At 46.4% G+C, this 27,545-nt stretch overlaps 1 protein-coding gene and 1 long non-coding RNA gene across 10 annotated transcripts in view; one reads left to right on the forward strand and one right to left on the reverse strand.

Annotated features, from left to right (window-relative positions):
- LOC143793498 (uncharacterized) overlaps positions 1-27,545 on the forward strand; it is a 301,418-nt gene that overhangs the window by 96,723 nt on the left and 177,150 nt on the right. For 2 of the 8 annotated variants that reach the window (XM_077280525.1, XM_077280521.1), the window contains exon 1: positions 26,687-26,811. The exons of 2 other annotated variants lie outside the window; for them this stretch is intronic. Coding sequence is in view for 1 of the 6 variants with exons in the window: in XM_077280528.1 (XP_077136643.1) it covers positions 26,700-26,720 (21 nt within the window). In the remaining 5 variants the exon portion in view is untranslated. Of the gene's footprint in view, positions 1-26,682; positions 26,812-27,545 lie in introns of those variants that run through there. 4 more of the 8 variants (XM_077280522.1, XM_077280519.1, XM_077280528.1 and 1 more) reach the window with 4 other exon arrangements.
- LOC143793590 (uncharacterized) lies at positions 20,556-26,556 on the reverse strand. 2 transcript variants are annotated; one of them, XR_013220161.1, is made up of 4 exons: positions 26,301-26,556; positions 22,268-22,349; positions 21,573-22,184; positions 20,556-21,307 (listed from the first exon to the last, which is right to left on the reverse strand). It is a non-coding gene; the product is annotated as an uncharacterized LOC143793590 (long non-coding RNA). The 2 variants fall into 2 exon arrangements; XR_013220160.1 differs by having other exon boundaries at positions 20,556-22,184.

Genomic DNA, 27,545 nt, shown 5'->3' on the forward strand with positions numbered 1-27,545 from the left:
AATTTATTGAACCACCAACACAATAGCGTACAGAACAAAGCCAGCAAATACCCAAGATGATGGAAATTACAGAGTCTCACCCTTCTGCTTACTCACCGGGATTAGAGCTTTCAGCATCGCATACCCCCACTAGTGGCTCCTACAGCGAGGAGGTATCGACAAGCTTAGGAAGCTAACCGAGAGCAGTATGGTATGTGGGCAGGTGACCCGATTGTCCCAACCTCGATTCTGTAAGATGTCTCTGGGGTTTCAATGATGGTCAATGAAGCAATCCTATGTTCTTCCAGCCAGGGCCGATGTCCCCTAAGCTCATATCCTGTTGAGTCACCCGGAGCAGAAGAACAAGTCTCTTTATATAGTTCACAACTGGCCTTCAACCAGCATCCAGAGGTCAGAGATGTGAATGAGGCCAACCTACAGTGTTTGATTATGTAATCTATTTGCATAGTTTGTCCTCCTCTGTTTGTCCATGCAAACAAACTGGCTGGCTTAAGCAATGTATGAAATCAACATATCAGCACACATCATAGTTCAGTGGCCATGCATTACTGTTTTTCAAAGATAACAGAAAAATAAACTGTAGGAGATAATAGTGGTAAATATTTGTCCTACAAGAAGAGTCAATACCTCAGACAACAATTTATGATTCTGGGCCTACATAATTTACATCTGCCATAATTACGAAGAAATGCTGTGTTGTCACATCATCACTAAACAGTTTTGGTTGAAGGTGACTGTGAAGGCCATGTGGGATTCTATTCAATTTGTGATACTCGGACAATGTGGCCCAGTGTAGACTATGAGAAAGAAGCTTGCATCTTTTCGTAGTCCCTACTGAGGGTTTTGACGTTAATCTTGACAGAGTAGCAGTAGCATCGTCACGGCCAAAGGTGTGGGTTGACATGGCAGTAGTGGTGCAACGATTCAGATCTATGTATAGTAGAATATATTCGGAGTGCACATACAATTCTTCTTGGAGACGCAAGCAAGGCAGGCGTGAGATCCCAATTAATCAAAAGAGAAATGTTCACCAGACACTCGGACAGTAAAATAGCGCTGATGAAGCTTTATTCATAAAGGTACAGCAGGTGCATTCATTTGTGAAAATTTGTATCTTGAATTTGTATCTTTATCAGAATTATCATTAGGAAAAAATAATCAAACAAAATTAAACTTTGTTTCGTACCGATCAAAGTACCGTATTTTTCAGACTATAAGATGCACTTTTTTCCTCCAAAAATGTAAAGGAAAATGGGGGGGGTGTCTTATAGTCCAGATGTACAGGCTCTGGCTGTGGTGGGGAGGTGGGGGAGCCGCATCGGTGGAGCAGTGGGTCACAGGAGCCTGGAGCCAGCGGCTGTAGCTAACTCCTTTGCCCGCTGCTAAAGAGAAATGAATATTCATTCCATTCCATGCCCATGGAGGGCAATGAATATTCATTTCTCTTTAATAGCCTCTTGTTATGATTGGCCCCCCAATCCCGGCCCTGGTATGTATGCCCCATTCTTATGATTGGCCCCCACCCCCATCCTGATATGCATGGCCCCATCAGAAAACATTAAATTAAAAACAAACCATTACACTTTCCCGGCGCTCCCTCGCAGCATCCTGCTCCGTTGCCAGCAGCTGCTTTATACTTGTAAGCAGCGCAGGACGTCCCTGCCATACGCTGCTCACAAGCAGAGGACAGCTGCCTGAATACTCACTGCTCTGCACTCCAGGACTGTGTGCGCAGAGAGCAGTGAGTATTCATTGTTCTGCAGTAGCGTGCATAGTGTTAGCCATCGGCTTCCTGCTGTTATTGGCAGTCACGTGTGCCACTACTGAAGAGAAATTAATATTCACCTCTCTCCACGCCCAGAGAGGTGAATATTCATTTCTCTTAAGTAGCGGCACACGTGATCTTCAGGGGCTGACACTGTGTGCGATGTTTGAGAGCAATGAATACTCACTGCTCTCTGTGCGCACAGTGCAGAGCAGTGAGTATTCCGGCAGCTGCCCTTTGGCTTGCAAGCAGCGCATGACGTCCCTCCCATGCGCTGCTTACAAGCATAAAGCAGCTGCTGGCGTCTGAGCAAGATGCTGTAAGGGAGCGCCGGAAGGTAAGTGTAAATATTTTTTTTTTTTAACGTTTTCTGATGGGGCCATGCATACCAGGATGGGGGTGGGTGCCAATTATAAGGAAGGGGCCTTGCATACCATGACTGGTATGGGGGCCAATCATACCAGAAGAGGGATGGGGCTCTGCATACTAGGACGAGATGGGGGCCCTGCATAAAAGGATGGGGATGGGACCATGCATACTAGGATGAGATGGGGGCCCTGCATACCAGAATAGGGATGGGGACACTGAATGGCAGGATAGGGATGGGGCCATGCATACTAGGACAAGATGGGCACCCTGCATACCAGGAAAGGGATGGGGGGCCCTGAATACCAGGATACGGAAGGGGCCATGCATACTAATATAGGGTTGAGGGCGATCATTCCTTCCAGGATAGGGATGATGGGGACCATTCCTATCATGATAGGGATGAGGGGGCCATGCACACCAAGATAGGAATGAGGAGGCATGCATACCTGGATAAGGATAAGAGGGACCATGCATACTAGTATAGGGATGAGGGTGATCATTCCTGACAGTATAGGGATGAGGGGACCATGCATACTAGGGCGAGATGGGGGCCCTGCATACCAGGATAGGGATGGGGACCCTGAATACCAGGATAGGGATGGGGCCATGCATACTAGGATGAAATGGGGTACCTGCGCACCAGAATAGGGATGGGGACCCTGAATACCAGGATATGGATGGGGCCATGCATACTACGACAAGATGGGGACCCTGCATACCAGGATGAGATGGGGGTTCTGCATACCAGGATAGGGATGGTGCCCTGAATACCAGGATAGGGATGGGGCCATGCATACTAATATAGTGATGAGGGTGATCATTCCTGTTCAGATAGGGATGATGGGGACCATTCCTACCAGGATATGGATGAGGGCGATCATTCCTGCCAGGATAGGGTTGAGGGAGCCATGCATACCAGGATAGGGATAAGGGGGCCATGCATACCAAGATAGGGATGAGGGGGCCACGCATACCCGGATAGGGATGAGGGGGCCATGTGTATCAGGATGGGTATGAGGGGACCATATATGTCAGGATAGGGATGAGGGGGGCATACTTACCAGGATAGGATGAAGGGGCCCTGCCTACCAGGATAGGGATAATGGGGCCATGCATACCAGGATGAAATGGGGCCATACGTACCAGGATAGGGATGGGGGTCATGCATACCAGGGTAGGGATGAGGGGACCATGCATACCAGGATAGGGATGGGGCCATGCATACTAGTATGGGGATGAGTGCGATCATTCCTGCCAGGATAAGGATGAGGGAGCCATGCACACCAGGATAGGGATGAGAGGGCCATGTGTATCAGGATGGGTATGAGGGGACAATATATGTCAGGATAGGGGATATTAAGTACAGAATTGACCAAAATTTTTTGTTTCAATTTTTTTTTCCTAATTTCCTCCTCTAAAACCTAGGTGCGTCTTATGGTCAGGCACGTCTTATAGTCTGAAAAATACAGTAATAATTTAAGGTAAACCAGTGATGGAAGCATAAAAAAAACCTAAACAACCTCTAAGATGATGCGATGCAACTTCCCTAGCACCTGCAGGGTGCTCATTATATGGGAATATATTAATACTCTGAATTTTTCTGGCGAGATTAAGGATATAGGTACGGTAAGTGATGGAAGCATGTAAATATCTACATCCATGGTGAAAAAAACAAAACACAAAATATACATATTAAGTTCTAATTCTAACAGGAAAGTCTTTTCGCTATTAAGCCAATTCTGTACAAAGATTATTATGACATAAGAAGGAGTGGAGCTCCAAAGCACAGTGTGCATATATGAGTACAGGAAGAGGAGCAGTAAAATAGAAGACACAAGAAGGAGGACGTGGTATCAAGGCTGTGGAGTTGGAGTTGGTGTCCATTTTGGTGGAGTCTGAGTCTGTATGAAATGGACCGACTCCTAAAATATATAATAAATTGGGTACAGCAGTTCAATGCAGTATATGCTGAATATGTTTTCATAAAAATTTGGGAAAGTTATGAAATGTCCTATAAATGTCATATTCCTGATCTAAGGATCTGGGCTTTTAGTTGAGATGAATCTGTGCTGCACTTTATGTACATGCTCAGTAGTAAAGCTCCTCCTCTAGAGATCAGAGGATAAATGGCATTGGGAAGGAATACCTGCAGCCCTGCACTTCATCTCAAGAATGAATTGCTAGCGTGAACAGGAAAACAGGATTAAAGAGAGCACTTCTTAAAGCATATCTAAACTTTCAATAAACTGTGCATAAATCAATAGGTCAGTGTATGTTTTCTCTATATGCTTCATGTTTTTGTTTGCTTTTCCTCTGACTGTGGCTGTAAAAAGCCCGGGTGCTGAAAGGAAAGCTGGGTGATCTGTACTTACATTGAGTCGCGGTGAGGCGCCCTCTGCTGGATGTTCTCATGAACTGCAGCCTTGGAAAAGTTCCCACGCTCGAGTTCATATGAGTTCATCCAGCAGAGGGCGCCTCACCGCAACTCAATGTAAGTACAGATCACCCAGCTTTCCTTTCAGCACCCGGGGTTTTTACAGCCACGAGCAGTGCTTTAGCGCAGCTCCTGGCTGTAAAATGATTTAACCCCTTCAGATGGATTTACCTCGTGGGACCTGACAGTTCATCAGAAGGTATGTATATTGTTGGTTTATTATTTTGCCAAGCGAGGGTCTTCCGGATGGATTGAGAGAGCAATAAAATACTAAAACAACCTGTTTGTTTATTTCATTAAAATACTTTTTAATAATGTGTGTGTGTTTTTTAACCCTTTCAGACAATTGGATTAATAATGGATAGGTGTCATAATTGACGCCTCTCCATTATTAATCTGGCTTAATGTCACCTTACAATAGCAAGGTGGCATTAACCCTTCATTACCCCATATCCCACCGCTACAGGGAGTGGGAAGAGAGTGGCCAAGTGCCAGAATAGGCGCATCTTCCAGATGTGCCTTTTCTGGGGTGGCTGGGGGCAGATGTTTATAGCCGGGGGGGCAATAACCATGGACCCTCTCCTGGCTATTAATATCTGCCCTCAGTCACTGGCTTTACCACTCTGGCGGAGAAAATTGCGCGGGAGCCCACGCCAATTTTTTCCGCGATTTAACCCTTTATTTTAGCAGCTACAGCACCCAAATTTTGCACATACACACTACTAACATTAGTAGTGTGGAATATGCAAAAAAAGGGGATATGAGATGGTTTACTGTATGTAATCATGTCTCATATCCTGTCGGGTTTGTGAAGGAGAAATGAGAAGCCGGCAATTGAATTACCGGCTTTTCACATATATCGCGCTGAATTAAAAATATAAATACAGAATATATATATATATATATATATATATATATATATATATATATATATATATATATATATATATATATATATATATATATATATATATATATATATATATATATGTGTGTGTCTCAATGACATATATATATGTTTTCCCTAACATTTGAGCACATAAATCCATTAGATGTCAGTTTTGCAAGCCTGCGAGAAAATATCGCAGTACGGATGCCATACGGATTACATACAGAGGATGCCATGCGCAAAATACGCTGACACACCCTGCCTACGGAGGACATACGGACCACTATTTTGGGAACATTACAGTAAAAAACGGACCGTATTGTCTTACTCTGAGTGTGACGCCGGCCTTATACCCAGGAGTTTCTAAAGCTGTGACTGAGAAAGCTCACAGCGACAACAAGAAACCAGTGCCCAGCACTTCCAAAACGCAAAGGACAAGGAAAGAGTGTGTCAAACATCAGTTACAAGATATATTGTAAGTGACACTTACTGTAACAATGACAGAGGATATGTAAAAGCTCATAGAGCTCGTTGTCAAAAACGGTGTACCGTTATCATTATTTACATGACCAGCTTTTACAGCTCTTAACGGAGAAATGGCCGTAAACTTGGTGTTTCTCTGGAAAAAAAAAGTATTAGAAAAACAGTGATTGAAGAAGCCCTTAACCAAAAGGAGGATCTTTAAAAGACTATCAAGAGACGATTTATATTTAGAGATGTGCGAATTTGTTCGGATTCTGTTCCGAATACGATCAGATTTTAATATTGTTTTTGCAATATTTGTCAAACACAGCCGAATGTCATTAGAGTCAATGGGAGTAGAATTTAACGAATATGTTCGAAACCGAACATAAGACATACATTCGGCCTGAATAGTGTTCGAATATGGGCCGAATATGTCAAAATCTGATTCAGGGTCAAAATCAGAACAAGTTTGCTCATCTCTATTTCTTAAAATGGATGCTGCACACTTCAGAGTGAACTATTTTGCCATCAGCATTCAATTTGTCTGTGACAACAAGAAAATTGTTACCAAGGCACTGCGCCATTTTCTGATAACCGTTGCGTCTCCATTTTTCATCTCAGGTTGGGTGAGGGCTTATTTATTGAGTGCCGAGCTGATGTTTTTAATGATACCATTCTGCTGCAGATGTTCTTTTGATCGCCATTATTGCATTTTAATGCAATGTCGCGGCGACCAAAAAAACATAATTCTGACGCTTTGACTTTTTTTTTTATTGCTACATCGTTTAGTGATCAGGTTAATCCTTTTTTTATTCATAGATCGGGCGATTCTGAAGGCAGCGATACCAAATATGTGTATGTTTGATTTTTTTTATTGTTTTATTTTGCATGGGGCGAAAGGGAGGTGATTTCAACTTTTATTTTTTTTTATATTGTTAAAAACATTATTCTTTAACTTTTGGCATGCTTCAATAGCCTCCATAGGAAACTAGAAGCTGCCATAGCCCGATCGGCTCTTACACAGAGGTGATGGTCGGATCGCCTCTATGTAGTAGAATTGCTGACTTGCTATGAGCGCCGACCACTGGGTGGCACTCATAGCAATCCAGCACTGACAATCAGATTTCCAGGAGACATCTGGTTGTCATGGCGACGAATTGATGACCTGGGGGTCACCGGTGTGCATATTTCCGGCACACCGGAGTTTGACTGCAGCATTTAACTAGTTAATAGCCATGGGTGGATCGCGATTCCACCAGCGGCTATTGCGGGCACGTCAGCTGTTCAAAACAGCTGACATGTCTCTAAAAAGATGTGGGCTTACCGCCGGACCCCACATCAAAGGGAGGGATACCGACATCAGCTTACTATTACTCCTGATGTTGGTAAGGGGTTAAACATGCGCCATGTATGAGGGAGTGGGAGGTTTGGCTTACCGACGACACAGCCCAGCATGGTATAGTGGATCAAGCGACATGGTACATAATGGGGAGGAGGAAATGGAAGCTTCCCATGATGAATGAATGCCAGGGATATGCTGTCTGCTTATATGCCACTGTACAGCACCTTGTGTAAGGTTGACCCCATCCCGCCATGAGATGTACAATGCTGCGTTCCTGAAAATTGCCATACATATACTTCCTTACTATCGCACTGAGCGCCGCAACAATCAAATGTGGGTGTCGGTTCTATATGAGAGCTGACACCCTGCAGCAACGCCAACAATCGGTGCTATAGTATCAATTGTGGGCGATTAACCCCTCTGCAACTGTCAATATTGACAGCTACATTGATGGGCATCTCAGAGGAAGTGAGCTCCCGCTCTGCTCACATCGGCACAATATGGTTGCGAACGATGGCCACAGGGTCACCCAGTGATGGTGGCCTGTAAGCTCCCACGGATAGCAGGAGCTGACTCACCTCCTCCTTCTGTGTGAATCACTGATCTAATGCCCTGCATTGCACATACAGTGCCTTGCGAAAGTATTCGGCTCCCTGGAACTTTTCAACCTTTTTTTGTACAGTTTTGGTGAGGAATCAACAACAAGTGGAACACAATTGTGAAGTTGAATGAAATTTATTGTTTATTTTAAATTTTTGTGGAAAATCAAAAACTGAAAAGTGGGGCGTGCAATATTATTCGGCCCCTTTACTTTCAGTGCAGCAAACTCCCTCCAGAAGTTCATTGTGGATCTCTGAATGATCCAATGTGTCCTAAATGCCTAATGATGATAAATATAATCCACCTGTGTGTGATCAAGTCTCCGTATAAATGCACCTGCTCTGTGATAGTCTCAGGGTTCTGTGTGAAGCACAAAGAGCATCATGAAGACCAAGGAACACAACAGGCAGGTCCGTGATACTGTTGTGGAGAAGTTTAAAGCCGGATTTGGATACAAAATGATTTCCAAAACTTTAAACATCCCAAGGAGCACTATGCAAGCGATCATATTGATATTGAAGGAGTATCATACCACTGCAAATCTACCAAGACCCGGCCGTCCCTCTAAACTTTCATCTCAAACAAGGAGAAGACTGATCAGAGATGCAGCCAAGAGGCCCATGATCACTCTGGAGATCTACAGCTGAGGTGGGACAGTCTGTCCATAGGACAACAATCAGTTGTACACTGCACAAATCTGGCCATTTCTCAAAGATATCCATAAAAAGTGTTGTTTAAAGTTTGCAACAAGCCACCTGGGAGACACACCAAACATGCGGAAGAAGGTGCTCTGGTCAGATGAAACCAAAATTGAAATTTTTGGAATCAATGCAAACAACATGTTTGGCGTAAAGGCAACACAGCTCATCACCCTGAACACACCATCCCCACTGTCAAACGTGGTGGCAGCATCATGGTTTGGGCCTGCTTTTCTTCAGCAGGGACGGGGAAGATGGTTAAAATTGATGGGAAGATGGATGGAGCCAAATACAGGACCATTCTTGAGGAAAACCTGTTGGAGTCTGCAAAAGACCTGAGACTGGGACGGAGATTTGTCTTCCAACAAGACAATGATCCCAAACATAAAGCAAAATCTACAATGGAATGGTTCACAAATAAACGTATCCAGGTGTTAGAATGGCCAAGTCACAGTCCAGACCTCAATCCAATCGAGAATCTGTGGAAAGAGCTGAAAGCTGCGGTTCCCAAACGATCTCCATCAAACCTCACTGAGCTCAAGCTGTTTGCCAAGGAAGAATGGGCAAGAATTTCAAGTAATGGTAAACTGACTGAACCGAGAACTAGTCTGAACTGGTGCATAAACCAAAACAACTTACATAGCAATTAGATAAATGGCTGCACTCAATTGTACAAAAGCAAGGGAATGTGTAATACAGGAAATGTGAATAGCATAATGGCTTGTGAAATCTATGAATATGAAAAAACACATGAGATGCTTAGCACAAAATTTGGCCAAAAAATATGAGACCATCCACCAGCGTCAAGGTAATCTAATGGATCAGATGGGTACCTATCTATTTGCTATGTAAGTCGTTTTTGGTTATGCACCAAAACTGCATCTGTTCAGTCAGTTTACCATTACTTGTGATGCGCCCACAGGGCAGTGGGGTACTCCCTCCCGGGTCTGGTGTTTTTACAGGGGGACGTCACGGTGGCAGTGACCCTGGGCATCAATGTTAAAGGGGAAAGGTCTTTAAAGTTTATATCCAAATATTTGCAAAGAGACAAGAGTGACCGGCACTGAAAGCACTTATTGCCAGTTTACACAGCTGCGGATATGAGTCTTCAAGGCTGGGCGGAATACGCTCAATGTGAAGGTAGGGAGGTGCTATTATATCAAAGGTAATGTGTCCAGATACATATCAAAGAAGAAAGAAGATAGCACTCACCCGATTTCTTCAAATGTGAGAATCCTTTAATCCATAAATATTCCAGACAAAGTGCGGTACAGGCTAAGGCAAAACATTAAGAGAGGGAGCGTGAAGACAAGACTGACGACGGCCGTTTCGCTCACAGGCGCTTCTACGGGTCCGAGTCACTCGGACCCGTAGAAGCGCCTGTGCGCGAAACGGCCGCATTCATATTACACATTCATATGGATCCCAGGGCCTGAAGGAGAGTTTCCTCTCCTTCAGACCCTGGGAACCATAAGGGATACCTTCCGATACTTGAGTCCCATTGACTTGTATTGGTATCGGGTATCGGCGAGATCCGATACTTTTCGGGTATCGGCCGATACTATCCGATACCGATACTTTCAAGTATCGGACGGTATCGCTCAACACTAATCAAAAGCCTTCCTCTAGCGCAGTGGTGTTGTATTCCCTTACTGCCTAGGGCTTCACGTAAGGTCCTCACAGATGTTATCTCTCTCTCTCTGTCCCCCGGATAGGACATAACTCGTATGACTGGTGGCTTGAGGCTGTTTATAGGGACTCTAGCACGCCCCGGCCTCTGAGGGGTGCCACCGTGCCTCCTGGGTGTTAGGTCAGACAGGTAACTTAGAGTTCAGCTGTCCTGCCGGTCTCATATGTAAGTCATAGAGGTCCTTACAACCTCGGTGTCCCGGCTACCAATTTCTGCGCCTCAGAAGGAGGCAGCCTGCTCGGGGCTGGTCTCCCCCTGGTATCCTCTCCTGTGCTTTGCTATCTTGCACGCTCTCTGCAATGTATTTGGCTTTCTCAATGTCTCTTTCCAGGAACTGCTGCACTGCGGCTACACAGCTCTGTAAACCATCTGCTGCCTCAGACTGATCCAGTCTGTTTCCTGGCAAGAACTGTTCTGACCTTTCCCTCCAGACTACCAGTTATATATAGATGGGGAGTCACCTAGTAAGTAGGATCAAAAGCTCCCCCTGGTGGCCTAGAGTGTGAATGTGTTGCATGTTTTTGGTACCTGGTTACAGTTATCCCTTATTGCCTCCAAGCATAACATCACTCTCCCCATGACGAAAGCAATGCTACTGTGACGACCAGGACCCTGGGGCGCCACACTTGCTATGTACTATTTTTTCAGACTTGAACGCCCCGCCCTTCACCATGCTGTGATTTTAATTACATCCAAACACATTTGGTTCCGACCTTCCTATAAATATAGGCTTTACCATGATATTAGCCAGAGGTAAGTGTTCATACTAGGCAGTCAGGTCAGGGACCCATCCAATCCATGATATTACCTTGACGCTGGTGGATGGGCTCACATTTGTTGGCCAAATTTTGTGGTAAGCATCTCATGTGTTTTTTTATATTCATAGATTTCACAAGATATTATGCCATTCACATTTCATGTATTGCACATTCCCTTGCTTTAGTACAATTGAATGTAGCCATTTATCTATTTGCTGGGCAAGAATTTCAGTCTCTCCATGTACAAAACTGTTAGAGACATACCCCAAGATACTTGTAATCGCAGCAAAAGGTGTCGCAACAAGTATTAAGTTAAAGGGGGCCGAATAATATTGCACGCCCACTTTTCAGTTTTTGAATTTCCACAAAAATTTTAAATAACCAATACATTTCGTCCAACTACACAATTGTGTTCCACTTGTTGTTGATACTTCACCAAAAATTTACATTTGGTATCTTTATGTGTGAAGCACGATATGTGGGAAAAGGCTGACAAGTTCCAGGGGGCCGAATACTTTTGCAAGGCACTGTATTTAGTATCGCCAGAACGACCTGACCTATAAAACTATCTCACTAGTTAACCCCTTCAGTAAAGTCCATAAAACAAACAAAAATCAAGGCAAAAAACAATGCTTTATCATACCGCCCAACAAAAAGTGGACTAAAACGCGATGAAAAAGACAAATGTAACTAAAAACAGTATCACTGAAAACGTCATGCTGCCCCTCAAAACATAAGCCCCCATACAGCTCCATCAGTTGAAAATAAAAAAGCTATAGCTCTCAAATAAAGCGATGTAAAAATAATTATTTTTTTCTCTAAAATAGTTTTTACTGTGTAAAAGCGCCAAAACATAAAAAATATGTAAATGAGGTATCGCTGTAATCATACTGACCTGAAGAATAAAGCTGCCTTATCAATTTTCCCACACACGGAACGGCATAAAAAAAGCAATTCCGGAATAGCTGGTTCTGGTTCATTCTGCCTCACAAAAATCGGAATAGAAAGTGTTCAAAAAATGTCACGTGCCCAAAAATGGTACCAATAAAACCATCAACTTGTCCCACAAAAAAAACAAGACCTGACATGACTGTCAGCCAAATATGGGAAAATTATAGTGGAATGCATTCCCAAAATATGGGGATGCAAATAAAAAGCGTCTTTTAGTGAGTGACAGCAGAAAAACATAAAAATAATATAAATCTGGTATCGATGAAAATGGTACCAATAAAAACGTCAGCTCGTCCCGCACAAAACAAACCTCACATGACTGTCGTCAGAAATATGGAAAAATTATAGCTCTCAAAATGTGGTGATGCAAAAACACCAAGGTTACTTACGGGTAGCCGGTTTTTCCGGAGCCCATGACGGCACACCTGAGAGAGGGGATCCGCCCAGTCAGGACAGGAACCCTACTGAAAATAAAAGGGCGGTACCTCTCCCTCGCTTCAGTTGGTTTTCAGAGCATGAGAGGCCCCCCTGGTTAGTATACATGGCAATCCAACACCACATTATATTAACTAAACACACCCAAAACAATAGTGCACACCGAAAGGGTGAAAAAAAGGGGGGGAATATACGGGTGCCGTCATGGGCTCCGGAAAAACCGGCTACCCGTAAGTAACCTTGGTGTTTTCCCTTCCCCCATGACGGCACACCTGAGAGAATTTTGTAGAATGAAACCTTAGGGAGGGACCACCGCTTGGAGCACCCTTCTACCAAAGGTTAGGTCAGCAGAGGAGGAAAGGTCTAGCCGGTAGTGTTTGAAAAAAGTTGAGGGTGAGGACCAGGTAGCGGCCTTGCAAATTTGGTCAATTGATACCTCAGCTTTCTCTGCCCAGGAGGTAGCCACGGCTCTGGTGGAGTGAGCCTTGATGCCGTCAGGAACCGGAGTGCCACTTGCAGAATAGGATAAACTAATGGCCTCCCTGATCCATCTAGCAATGGTACTTTTAGCTACCCCGCACCCTCTTTTGCTACCCTGAAAGGCTACGAATAGGGTTTGGTCTTTCCTCCACTGATTAGTCACAGACATGTATTGTAACATAGATCTTCTCACATCTAACATGTGGAACCTTTGTTCCCCTGGATTTTTAGGATTACTACAGAAAGATGACTCCTATGGAACTTTTGAACCACCTTGGGGAGATAAGCCAGGTCTGGTCTTAGAACAATCCTGTCATCAAAAACCTGAGTATAAGGAGGGCATATTGACAGGGCCTGTAAATCACTTACCCTACGTGCCGATGTTAAGGCTACTAGTAAAACTGTTTTAAGGGTAAGTAACTTAGGTGATAACTCCTGCAAAGGCTCAAAGGGCTGTTTAGTCAGGGCTTCTAAGACCAAATTTAGATCCCAAGGAGGGATTTTTGGGATAATAACTGGCCGAGATCTACTACAAGATTTTATGAATCGTGAGACCCATTTATTTGAGGCAAGATTACAATTATATAGGGCCCCCAAGGCAGAAACCTGAACTTTAAGGGTGCTGGTTGCTAACCCAAGATGTAATCCTGCTTGCAGAAACTCTAGGATAGGACCTATTGGAGCCACCTCCCCCAATGGTTCCCCCAGGAAGTCGAGAAATTTTTTCCATGTCCTACCATAGATTCTAGAGGTTATGGGTTTTCTGCTTTTCAACAGGGTGGAGACTAACCCTGGAGAGAATCCTTGGCGACTTAGTAACGCCCTCTCAAATTCCAGGCTGCGAGATGGAAGCCCTTCACCTGAGAGTGGGTCACTGGGCCCTGGGTTAGCAGGTCCGGAACCTCTGGCAGGATCCATGGGTCTGTTACCGACATCTGCCTTAGAAGGGAGAACCAAGGTCTCCTTGGCCAAAAAGGAGCTATGAAGATGATATTCGCCTGATCCTCTCTGATCTTCCGGATCACAGCTGGAATCATCACTATCGGGGGGAATGCGTAGGCCAGAGAAAACTTCCAAGGTATCAGTAGGGCATCTACTGCGAAGGGATGTTCTCTCGGATTCAAGGAGCAGAACCTCCTGACTTTTCTGTTGTGGGAGTTGGCGAACAAGTCTATCTCTGGTGTGCCCCAGGCTTGGACTATTTGTTGAAATATCTGGGGGTTTAATGACCATTCCCCCTGCCTTAAGCCTCTGCGACTCAGGAAGTCCGCTTGAGTGTTTTCTGTGCCTTTGATGTGCAATGTCGACAGAGATGACAGGTGTTGTTCTGCTAGTTGAAAGAGTATGTTTGATGCCTGCATGAGGCCTTTGGACCTCGTTCCCCCCTGATGATTGACATACGCCACCACTGCTCGATTGTCCGTCAGGATTCGAGTATGGCGACCCCGGAGTAAAGGAAGAAAATGTCTTAGGGATTTCTCCACTGCCCACAGCTCTTTTTCGTTTGATCCATAGTGCTTTTCTCGTATGGACCAGGTCCCTTGTACAGAGTGAGACCTCAGGTGAGCCCCCCAACCTGTACCGCTTGCGTCGGTCGTGATAATGTCTATGACCGGATTTTGCCACCGGACCCCCATTGTCAGGTGGTTTCTCACAGTCCACCAAACTAGGGAATCCCTTACGCCCAGGGAGAGACATAGATTTCCTTCTAAATGCCCTTTTAGCAGTCTTTGGGCTGAGAGAACTTCCCACTGTAGTTGTCTTAGGTGGAATTGTGCCCATTCTACTGCCGGAATACACGATGTTAACGAGCCTAGAAGGGACATTGCCTTTCTCAGAGTCATTGTCGGCTGGCGTATTGCTGTACCGGTCAGATTTATTATTTTGTCTACCTTGTTTTCTGGAAGAAGGCAGAGCTGACGTTCGGAGTCCAGTATTAACCCCAGGAAGGACTGTAATTTTACTGGCAGCAGTCTGGACTTGGGGATATTTATTATCCAACCCAGCTCCCTTGGAGTTGATGTTACCACTGATACTTGATGAGTGCAGTGGGACTCTGATCTTCCTATTACCAGGAAATCGTCCAGATATGGGACAATGACTACATCCCGGGACCGGAGGTATGACATTACTTCCACCATCACCTTGGTGAACACCCTGGGAGCTGTAGACAGACCGAACGGAAGGGCTGTGTATTGATAATGTTTCATCTGGTTCTGGACATAGAGAGCTACTCTCAAGTATTTCTGATATTCCGGATGCATTGGTATATGATAATACGCATCTTTCAAGTCTATTACTGCCATGAAGCAGTGTTGGAAAAGGAGTTTTATGGTCGTATTTATAGACTCCATCTTGAAAGAGTAGTTCTCTATGGATTGGTTGAGTTTTTTTAAGTTTATAATAGTTCTCCAAGAACCATCCGGTTTTTGGATTAAGAAGAGGGGGGAGTAAAACCCGTCTCCCTCCTCCTGAACCGGAACCTCCAGAAGAACCTTTTTGTGGATAAGTCCCAGGACTTCGGCTTCTAGGGCAGATTGTTCCTGCTGGGACTTTCTTCGGGGAGTTATAATAAAGTTTCGTCTGGGTGGACAGGTGAATTTTATTTTGAGGCCGTCTCTGATTATATTTATGACCCAGGTACTGGGGGAGATGTTTACCCAGGCCGGAAAGAAGAGGGAGAGTCTTCCTCCCACTTCTGGCGTAATGTCATTGGGGGGATTTCTTTGCCGATGTAGAGGGCCCTTTGAACATGTAGCCTGAGCCTCTCTTATCCCTAAAGTCCCAGTTTTTTCTTTCTCCTGGGGGGCGACCTCTATTAAATCTTCTCCTCCGAAAAAAGGGTTTTTTGGACTCTTTAGGGATATTGGGAAAGCCTTTCTTTTTATCTCCTGCATGTTCCAGGATTTCTTCAAGTTTTTTCCCAAAGAGGAGTTGGCCATCACATGGGATGGAGCACAGCTTGTGTTTAGATGGTAAATCCCCCGGACAACCTTTGAGCCAGAGGGCTCTTCTTGCCGCATTAGACAAGCTCGCTGCTCTGGCCGTTAGTCTTGCGGAATCCGCAGAAGAGTCTGCTAAAAAGGCTGCTGCCCCTTGCACCAAGGATATATTGGCAAGGATGTCGGATCTGGGTACCTTGTCCCTTAGCTGATCCTCTATCTGCTGTAGCCAGACCATCAGAGCGCGGGCCGTACAAGTTCCAGCGATTGCTGGCTTCAGGCCCCCCGCTGAGGCTTCCCAGATATGTCTGAGAAAACCATCTGCTTTTTTGTCAAGCGGGTCTTTAAGAACACCCGAGTCTTCTAATGGAAGGGATGATTTTTTTAAGCATTTGGCTACCGCTCCGTCAATTTTGGGGATCTTTTCCCAAGGTTCAGAGTCTTTATTTTCAAAGGGATATCTCCTTTTGGATGAAGAGGGCAAAGAACCCATTTTTTCAGGTCTTTTCCACTCTCTCAATTAATGCTTTTATTTTTGCATTAACTGGAAACGTGCGTTTCCTCCTCTCTTCTAAGCCACCAAACATGACATCCTCTAGTGACCTAGGTGTCTTCTCCTCTTTAAGGCCCATTGCAGACCTAACTGCTTTGACTAATTTGTCCACGTCCTCCGTGGGAAGGCACGGACGACCTCCTGAATCACTGTCCGAGGAGGAATCTGAAGAGTGGACCGAGGCTGGGGAAGTAGAGGGAGATCGGGATGTTTTATGACTCCCTTGTCTCTGAGAGATATCCGACTCTGTAGACGCCCTACGGCTTCCCCCTCTTGGTTCGCTAAGGGCCAATTTTAAGGAGTCTTTTATTTCAGCCTGTATTATGGCTTTAAGGCTAGTGGTGAAATTAGGGGTTTCTTCTTGAATAGTCTTATTTATGCAGTCAGCACAGAGATCCTTCCGATACTGCACTGCGAGCGGGTTTTTACAAAGGGCACACTCTCGGTTCTTTGTTTTACCGGTAGCTTTCCTGGACCCCTAGTGATCAAAACAGAAAAATGGACCCTGTTACCATAAGGGATACATTCACGTAGATCACTCACCACCGCCGACAATCAAGGGTACCGATTTTTGAGGCTGGACAGATGCACGTGAAGCGTCCCTCCTGGACGTTGACGAATCTTGCCGGACGGAACGACCACTGTTTTTACCACTTGAGCGGCTGCTCCTGGTATGTTGGTGGCTCGGCAAGGCATCTGGTGAGAGCTCCGGCTGCTGCTGCTGTGAAGAAGACTGCTGCAGCTGCTCTTGTTGTCCTACCTCCATGGCGAAGTTTTTGGACATGAGCGCGTCTTCTGTGGTCCAGCACCCTTTTATGGGGCGACCACTGCACTCCCCGCCTCTCCGGTGCCCAATAGTGATCCCTCCCCCTCTCTGCCATGCCGCCGGAGTCTTCATTCACCGGCCGGCGTTTTCTTCATGGGCGCCGCCATCTTGGATCCGGCGCCTGCCTCCGACGTCACACGGGCACGCCCATTCACAGCGGGCCTGACGTGCGACGTCAGAAGAGCGACCCGGAAGCGGCCGCCGCGCCGGCAGAGAGGGGTGGGCGGCGTGGCAGCCATGGAAGGAACCCGGTCCTCCAACCATGCTGCACAACGCCCGCACGGACGCAGTGACCCGGGGGGACCTGCGGACGGCGCCTCCAGGACCCGAACCTCCGACGCACAGGCGCTGCCTGTTCTTCCACGCCGGGACGGGACCTGGGTAAGTCGAACCGCCGTGTTCAGCACAAGGGTCCCTGTCAGGACAGGAAACCCAACTGAAGCGAGGGAGAGGTACCGCCCTTTTATTTTCAGTAGGGTTCCTGTCCTGACTGGGCGGATCCCCTCTCTCAGGTGTGCCGTCATGGGGGAAGGGAAAACTTTATTTTGCAATAAAAAGCGTCTTTTAGTGTGTGACAGCTGCCAAACATAAAAACCCAATATAAATCTGGTATCGCTGTAATCGCACCGACCCAAAGAATAAAGTCACGTAGTCACTTATACCGCATGACAAAATGATATAAAAATAAATAAAACCGGGGTGGGCATGTCCGGGTGCTGGGCTGAGATGATGCTTGCTGTGGAGCCAGGCTAGGCTTTTTCTGCAGCTATACATACCTGTACCGGCTGTTTTTTCTGCTTCTGTGATGGGTCCTAGGAAGTGGAAGACCACTGCGCAGACAGGAGCCTTTTCAGCAGCTCCTGCAATAGCCCTGAACACATTCCTCCAGCGAGAGCAGGTGATTGTACAGCATGAGGAGGATGCTGTACTTGGCTGCGCTGGAGGAGGGGAGCATCAGAGTTTACCCGGAGACAGTGGACTTGATGGGGTAAGGAAACCGGACGAGTGGTCCACACACCCCAGCAGCAGCAGGCTCTGTATGAGCAGAAGGAGCGTGGTCCACATATGTGTAGCAATCCCCAAGATGGCATCCTGCCACAAATAGAGTTAAGGTACCTTCACACTAAACGATTTACCAACGATCACGACCTGCGATCCGACCTGGCCGTGATCGTTGGTAAGTCGTTGTGTGGTCGCTGGGGAGCTGTCACACAGACCGCTCTCCAGCGACCAACCATGCCGAAGTCCCCGGGTAACCAGGGTAAACATTGGGTTACTAAGCGCAGGGCCGCGCTTAGTAACCCGATATTTACCCTGGTTACCATTGTAAAAGTAAAAAAAACAAACAGTACATACTCACATTCCGGTGTCTGTCACACGTCCCTCGCCGTCTGCTTCCTGCACTGACTGTGAGTGCCGGCCGTAAAGTACAGCACAGCGGTGACGTCACCGCTGTGCTCTGCTTTTACTTTACGGCCGGCACTCACAGTCAGTGCAGGAAGCAGACGGCGAGGGACGTGTGACAGACACCGGAATATGAGTATGTACTGTTTGTTTTTTTTACTTTTACAATGGTAACCAGGGTAAATATCGGGTTACTAAGCGCGGCCCTGCGCTTAGTAACCCGATATTTACCCTGGTTACCACTGTAAAACATTGCTGGCATCGTTGCTTTTGCTGTCAAACACGACGATACACGCCGATCTGACGACCAAATAAAGTTCTGAACTTTCAGCAACGACCAGCGATATCACAGCAGGATCCAGATCGCTGCTGCGTGTCAAACACAACGATATCGCTATCCTGGACGCTGCAACGTCACGGATCGCTATCGTTATCGTTGTTATGTCGCTTAGTGTGAAGGTACCTTTAGAGGATCACCTCTCTATCTGTGCTGTCATGCTGCGGGATCTGGGTTGCCCCCCCTGGGGTTAATAAGACACCCCTGGGTAAAAATAAAGCAGTCAGAGAAGTAGGCGCAGTTCTTTCTGTGAGAGTCCCATAGTCTATGTTCTGCAGCCAATAATGAGGGGGATTGGTGTGACTGTTCAAGGATCTCCATTAGTGATGAGCGAGTATACTCCTTGCTCAGGTTTTCCCCAGCACGCTCGGGTGACCTCGGAGTATTTATGACTGCTTGGAGATTTAGTTTTCATTGCCGCAGTTGGCTACTAGCCTGCTTAATTACATGTGGGGATTCCCTAGCAACCAGGCAACCCCCACAAGTACTCAGCCTGGCTAATAGCTGTAAATCATTCAGCTGCCGTCATGAAAACTAAATCTCTGAGCAGTGAAATACTCCAGGTCACCCGAGCGTGCTCTGGAAAACCCGAGCAACGAGTACACTCGCTCATCACTAATCTCCGTTCATCAACTCTAAAGGTACCTTCACATTAAGCGACGCTGCAGCGATAGCGACAACGATGCCGATCGCTGCAGCGTTGCTGTTTGGTCGCTGGAGAGCTGTCACACAGACCGCTCTCCAGCGACCAACGATGCCGAGGTCCCCGGGTAACCAGGGTAAACATCGCAGGGCCGCGCTTAGTAACCCAATGTTTACCCTGGTTACCAGTGTAAAATGTAAAAAAAACAAACACTACATACTTACATTCGCGTCCCCCGGCGTCCGCTTCCTGCACTGACTGATCGCCGGCCCTAACAGCAGAGCAGTGACGTCACCGCTGTGCTGTGGTTTCACTTTACGGCCGGCGCTCAGTCAGTGCAGGAAGCGGACGCCGGGGGATGCGAAGGTGAGTATGTACTGTTTGTTTTTTTTACATTTTACACTGGTAACCAGGGTAAACATCGGGTTACTAAGCGCGGCCCTGCGCTTAGCAACCCGATGTTTACCCTGGTTACCAGTGTAAAACATCGCTGGTATCGTTGCTTTTGGTGTCAAACACGACGATACACGCCAGTCTGACGACCAAATAAAGTTCTGAACTTTCTTCAACGACCAGCGATATCACAGCAGGATCCTGATCGCTGCTGCGTGTCAAACACAACGATATCGCTAGCCAGGACGCTGCAACGTCACGGATCGCTAGTGATATCGTTTAGTGTGAAGGTACCTTAAGGAAATTTCTCCCTCAGATTCCTTCTAATCCCTAATAACAGAGGACAAGGAGACCTGCAGGACTGAGATTGCTTACATTAGACAAGATTTGCAGCTTTTATCTGACCGAATTGATACTTTGGAAGAGGAACATGACACCACCAGATCACATGTGGCAAAGATCTGTCAGATCTTCGGGGTCAGCTAAAAGACCTTGATAATAGGGGAAGGAGGTGTAATATCAGGGTGAGGGGTATACCAGAGACTAAGGAGCACGAAAACCCCAAATCAATTCTTCAGGAAACCTTTAATTCTGTCTTTAGGGAACCCCCCCCAACGCCCATTAAATTTGACAGGGTGCATCGTGCCTTACAGCCTAAAGGGTCAACACCATTCCCACTTGACATCATCTGCTGCCTGCATGACTATAAAACCAAGGTAAAGATCATGGCTAAGTCCAGGTCACAGAAAGAGATCTTATACTCAGGCACTGTGATCCAGCTCTATCCAGACTTGTCCAGCTTTACCAGAAAGGAGACTCTCCCGAAACTTCACCAACGTGATAGTTGTATGAGAAGTCAGCCCAGCCCAGGGAAGTAATTTCACCCAATCATTGTGGTGGGCATTACTGAAGTGTTGCAGTGGTTGCCCAGGACCTGGTTGACATGCTCCACTTGCCCATTGGACTGAGGGTGATAGGACGAGTAGAAGTCCAAGACGATATCCAGATGTTTACAGAGAGCTCGCCAGAATCTGGAAGTGAACTGCGAACTTCGATCGGACACTATGTGCCTAGGAAAGCCGTGCAGACATAAAATATGTTTGATGAAGCTGTCAGCCAATTCAGGAGCAGACAAGAGCAGACAGTGGGGTAAAATGTGCAATTTTGGAAAAGCGATCCACGACTACCCAGATGACTGTGCAGTAAACAAACACTGCACTCGTACAGGTCAAAGGAATTGCTTCAGGTGAACAATTTATTGGAATATGGAGAAGAAGGTGAAACAACAGGCAATTGACGTTTCAGCCAACCAGTGGCCTTGATCACAATATTGCTGAAATAAACAGAAAAATATATACAATAAAATATATATAAAGTGAACATTTAATCACATTAACACATATATACAGTATATATACAATTTTAGGAAGTACAATTTTGAAGAACAATTTTTGAAAGATATGTCTGGGTAATCAGGAAACTTCCATAGAATAGCGATCTAAATTTTTGGAGACCTATGATACAAAGGACATTTAGGAGAGCAGGGTTTAAAAGGTTTAAAAGGTTAGAGCAAAAAATAGAATAACAGATTCACATACTCCGGGAAGTAAGACGGATGAACAGACCCTTTTGGCGGCTCGTTTCTATAAACAGACGTGCTGTGTTCATGGGATAATCAAGTGAGCAGTTGGTGAAGCCTTTTCCTGTTAGAGGTGATAAGTGATAGTAAGAGGTAGCAAGATTTGGCAGGCACATATTTTTTTAAACGCTGGTGCCTATCTGTGTATAAATAAAGCTATGTATACATATGTGTAAATATATCTCTATACCTCAATAATTCAGAGCTGCTCAGTTTCAAAAGTGCATTATAGATAAAAGACTTACAGTGAACCGTGCCAAGGTTTTATTATAGCAAGGCCTATAAGGGTGTGAACACTGAAATTAAGGATTTACCACACAGGGGAAATGTATGGCCAACGGTCCAAAAAGGGAGTGTCAGGGTCGGTGTATGCACACCACGTAACCAGAAGAAGACTTGCTGCCACATACAAATTGTCGGAAAAATAGTGTTTTTACTAGAGAGTTTGAGACCATTAAGTGAATAGCTATGGTACTTGCCCGTATGGTGTAGAGCCTATTGGGGCCAATGAGGATGTCAGTAACGGCGCTGTGTGTGCTTGCTAGTCCGGAAGCAATGTAAGCACCTATATCTGTAGAGGAGGAAATGGGGTTAATCTTAGGGTATCTAAATGTAAACTCTGAGTGAGTTATCTGATAGGTCCGGTCGTCTCACATTCATCGGTGGCACAGCGGGGACCGCAATCCTGATCCAGATCCTGGGTGGCTGAGTGGGGAGAGCTGACACAACGTGTGCCCTATAATAATAATTTTTATTTATATAGTGCCAACATATTCCGCAGCGCTTTACAAATTATAGAGGGGACTTGTACAGACAATAGACATTACAGCATGACAGAAATCACAGTTCAAAACAGATACCAGGAGGAATGAGGGCCCTGCTGCTCGCAAGCTACAAACTATGAGGAAAAGGGGAGACACGAGAGGTGGATGGTAACAATTGCTTTAGTTATTTGGTTATTTGGACCAGCCATAGTGTAAGGCTCGGGTGTTCATGTAAAGCTGCATGAACCACTTAACAGCCTAAGTATGTAGCAGTACAGACACAGAGTGCTATTAACTGCATAAAGTGTATGAGAACATGATGCGAGGAACCTGATTATGGTTTATTTTATTTATTTTTTTTAATAGGCCACACAGGGATAGTTAGGTTAATGCGTTGAGGCGGTAGGCCAGTCTGAACAAATGAGTTTTTAGGGCACGCTTAAAACTGTGGGGATTGGGGATTAATCGTATTAACCTGGGTAGTGCATTCCAAAGAATCGGCGCAGCACGTGTAAAGTCTTGGAGACGGGAATGGGAGGTTCTGATTATTGAGGATGCTAACCTGAGGTCATTAGCGGAGCGGAGGGCACGGGTAGGGTGGTAGACTGAGACCAGAGAGGAGATGTAGGGTGGTGCTGAGCCATGGAGTGCTTTGTGGATGAGGGTAGTAGTTTTGTACTGGATTCTGGAGTGGATGGGTAGCCAGTGTAATGACTGGCACAAGGTAGAGACATCAGTGTAACGGTTAGTGAGGAATATGATCCTGGCTGCAGCATGTAGGACAGATTGGAGAGGGGAGAGTTTGGTAAGAGGGAGGCCGATTAGTAGAGAGTTACAATAGTCCAGACGGGAATGAATAAGAGAAACAGTAAGAGTTTTTGCAGAGTCGAAAGTAAGAAAAGGGCGAATTCTAGAAATGTTTTTGAGATGCAGATAAGAAGAGCGAGCCAGTGATCGGATGTGGGGGGTGAATGAAAGCTCGGAATCAAGTATGACCCCAAGGCAGCGGGCATGTTGCTTTGGAGTAATGGTGGAACCGCACACAGAGATGGCAATGTCAGGCAAAGGTAGAGGGAGAGAACACGAGGAGTTCAGTTTTTGACAGGTTCAGTTTCAGATAGAGGGAGGACATGATGTTAGAGACAGCGGTAAGACAATCACTGGTGTTTTCTAAGAAGGTCGGAGTGAAAGCAGGAGAAGAGGTGTATAATTGGGTGTCGTCAGCATAGAGATGGTACTGGAAACCAAATCTACTGATTGTCCAATAGGGGCGGTATACAAAGAGAAGAGGAGGGGGCCTAGGACTGATCCTTGAGGAACCCCAACAGTAAGGGGAAGGTGAGAGGAGGAGGAACCAGCAAAACATACAGTGAAGGAGCAGTCAGAGAGATAGGAGGAGAACCAGGAGAGAACGGTGTCCTTGATGCCGATGGAGCGGAGCATAGTGAGGAGGAGCTGATGATCCACAGTGTCGAATGCTGCGGAAAGATCCAAGAGAATTAGCATGGAGTAGTGACCATTAGATTTAGCTGTTAGTAGGTCATTAGAGACTTTAGTGAGGGCAGTTTCAGTAGAGTGTAAAGAGCAGAAACCAGATTGAAGAGGGTCGAGAAGAGAGTTATCTGAGAGATAGCGGGTAAGACGGGAGTGGACCAGGCGTTCCAGGAGTATAGAGATGAAGGGAAGATTAGAGACAGGTCTATAATTAGCGGCACAGTTTTGGTCAAGGGAGGGTTTTTTAAGTAATGGATGTATGATGGCATGCTTAAATGAGGAGGGAAAAATACCGGAAGTGAGAGAAAGGTTGAATATTTTTGTTAGGTGAGAGGTGACAGCCGGGGAAAGGGACTGGAGGAGATGTGACGGAATGGGGTCACTGGTGCAAGTGGTCGGGTGAGAAGATGCAAGGAGCCTGCTTACTTCTTCTTCAGTAACTGGTTCAAAGTCAGAGAGTGAACTAGATGCAGTGGGGGAGGGAGGACAGTGCATGGTATGAAGGGATTGGGAGATGATTTCCTGTCGAATGTGGTCAATTTTTTCTTTGAAGTAATTGGCCAGATCGTCAGCGCGGAGATCCGTGGTTGGGGCCTGCTCTCTTGGGTTGAGTAGGGACTGGAAAGTGTCGAAGAGACGTTTAGGGTTATTGGACAGTGAGGTGATGAGGGTGTTGAAATAGGTTTGCTTGGAGAGGTGAAGGGCAGAGTTGTATGTTTTTAGCATGAACTTATAATGGATGAAATCTTTGGGTAGATTAGATTTTCTCCACAGACGATTGGCGCACCTGGAGCATCGCTGCAGGAAATGTGTTTGCAGCGTGTGCCACGGTTGTCGCCGTCTGTGCAGAGTTGTTCTATGAATGAATGAATGATATGTTTACCATTCAGGCTGCTTGCTGTCAGTGAATGGAGCAATAGACATGCAGGATATTTCAGTTCAGAGAATGAATGATAAGTTTACCTGTATGAAGAGAAAAGAGATGCTTGTTATATTCTGCCATGTTATAACTGCCGAGTACTTCGAAAAAAGTACTTTGAATAAACGTACACGAATATTAGTGCACGAATGCACCCCTGCAGGTGAGCGGATGCGATGAAGAGCGCGGTGCCGCTGTATAAGTGCCCGGCCGGTCATGTGACCGGATGTGATGGAGAATGCCGGCGCATGCGGAAAACACGGCGGTCCCAGGGATTTGTTGTACCGATAGTCAAGGCAATATGTAGTGTTTGCGTGGCAAGAAAGATGCTGGCGCATGCGCAGTGTGTGGTCATGGTTATGCCCAATGCTTACATAGTAGGAAAGAGCCCACGGCATATGCTCAAGTACAGTTTTTGGACCAGCGCCGAGACCCTTGTCTTTTAAAGGATAAACAATGAAGGCAGAGTTAAAAAACCTTATGGATTAATAATATAGACAATAGGCAATGCAAGGTATACACGTAATACATGAAGTGGGAGTCCAAATTACATACAAATTTGTTATCATACATAAAGGGTAAGGACATGATGAATGGTGAAATGAATTAAAGATATAATTAGATGGAAAAGAAAAATAGAAGTAAATAAGTAAAAATAATAAACAAAAATGGAAAAGAAAAAATTGAGATAAAAATAAAAATAAAAATAATGAATGTGAAAATGAAAATAATCAAAATAATGAAAATAGAAATATAAAAATAGAGTAATAAAAATAAAAATAGGGGATGTAAATGAAACTTACACCAAACCTAAGGGGGTCTTACCATCCTGTGTATGAAAAATGCTGAATCTACAAGTGCGGTCGGGCCATTTGCCTAAGGAAAGCTAAAGACGGTTATAGCAGCCAATCACGTTCTCTATTGAGGCCTCTTGGATGAAGTGTATGAAGGGCGTAGATCCAGAACGTCGTGGTTTCAGCAGGTGAATGCGGTTGCCGCCCCTTCGAGGACGCAGGACTTTCCCGATGACCTGAGACCTAAGGTGGGCTACATTGTGTTTGGCTTCCTTGAAGTGTAAAGAAAGGGGCGACCAGAGTTTCTCACACCTGATGGTGGACTTATGGCTGGAGCGGCGATCCCAGGACCCTCCAGCCTGGCCCAAATGGGTTCTGGCCATCAGAACTGGCAGCAAAGTGGGAGAACCGCAGACTTTGGCCACTGGAATAAGTAACTCGTGTCTAAGGGGTTAAATGACTGATGTGGAGCGCCCTGTCCTACATGTCTGCACCGTGAGGTCAGGGGCCCAAAGTCCATTAACCCTTTCACTAGCGCCCTCCGGGCCCACCTCGGTGCCCACCTCGGTGCCCAGTGTTGTGCCAGGTTTATAGTTCTTGGAGCTGTAGCTCAGGGTCTTCCCCTCGGGCTCCGCGCTGCACTCGGTGCTATTAGCTGTTGGTAAATCTATAAAAAACAGAAAAGACAAAACCGACGAATGAGAAACCGACTTCACCTGGTCTCTGTCACGGTGTAATGAAGACTTGTGCCCGGGACCGGAGAGCAGACACGGACCGGACACGGACAGACGCGGCTCCTGCTCTCGGCTCCTATAACTGGTGGATGTGTGACACCTCCTGAGCTTCTCCTAAACCTCCACATCACAATCTGTGAGGAAATATCAGGACAGAAAAGGAGCAGCGACCACCAGTGTGAGAAAAGGGGTCATCTATGGAACGAGCCAATCAGGGGCCAAACCTGACACACTGACAAGCCCCGCCCCCTGATCACATGACGGTGACGTCATCACAGCTCCTCCACCACTTCCGTCCTGAGCCCCGCCCCCTGATCACATGACGGTGACGTCACCACAGATCCTTCCCCTCTTCTGTCCTGAGCCCCGCCCCCTGATCACATGACGGTGACGTCACCACAGGTCCTTCAGCTCTCAGTGCAGCAGCCCCGTCCTGGTTCTGTGCAGCTCGTGTTCTCTGGTGTCAGCCAGCAGCAGATTTCCCGCCATTCCGGTGAGATTACAGGAGGGTTTGGTGGAGTTTTGGTGCTTGTGGTAAATCTGTGAGAGGAGAGTGTGGGGTGAGATCAGAGCTGTTCCTGTGGAGGCTCCTGCTCCATGTGACTGCGGCTCCTCAGTGTTGGGGACGGGCAGCATTGTATGGGGGATGTGCAGCGTCTGCTCCTCATCTCACGGCCCCGCTGGGGGTGTAGTTACCACGGTGACCGTCCTCCGCTGGAGGTGTAGTTACCACGGTGACCGTCCTCCGCTGGAGGTGTAGTTACCACGGTGACCGTCCTCCGCTGGAGGTGTAGTTACCACGGTGACCGTCCCCTGCTGGCGGAGTAATTACCACGGTGACCGTCCCCTGCTGGCGGTGTAGTTACCACGGTGACCGTCCTCCGCTGGAGGTGTAGTTACCACGGTGACCGTCCTCTGCTGGAGGTGTAGTTACCACAGTGACCGTCCCCTCACTGGCGGTGTAGTTACCATGGTGACCGACCTCTGCTGGCGGTGTAGTTACCACGGTGACCGTCCCCTGCTGGCGGTGTAGTTACCACGGTGACCGTCCCCTGCTGGTGGTGTAGTTACCACGGTGACCGTCCTCTGCTGGTGATTTAGTTACCTCGGTGACCGTCCTCCGCCTACGAGGCTGATGATGAGCGGTCAGATCGGCGGAGGAGGCCGCGGTGGAGTTTTGTGGCTTTTCCTCCTGATAAATGTTGATATTTGGCAGAATTTAGTGCT

Source organism: Ranitomeya variabilis, chromosome 1, assembly GCF_051348905.1.
Source record: "Ranitomeya variabilis isolate aRanVar5 chromosome 1, aRanVar5.hap1, whole genome shotgun sequence".
Classification (NCBI taxonomy): Eukaryota; Metazoa; Chordata; class Amphibia; order Anura; family Dendrobatidae; genus Ranitomeya; species Ranitomeya variabilis.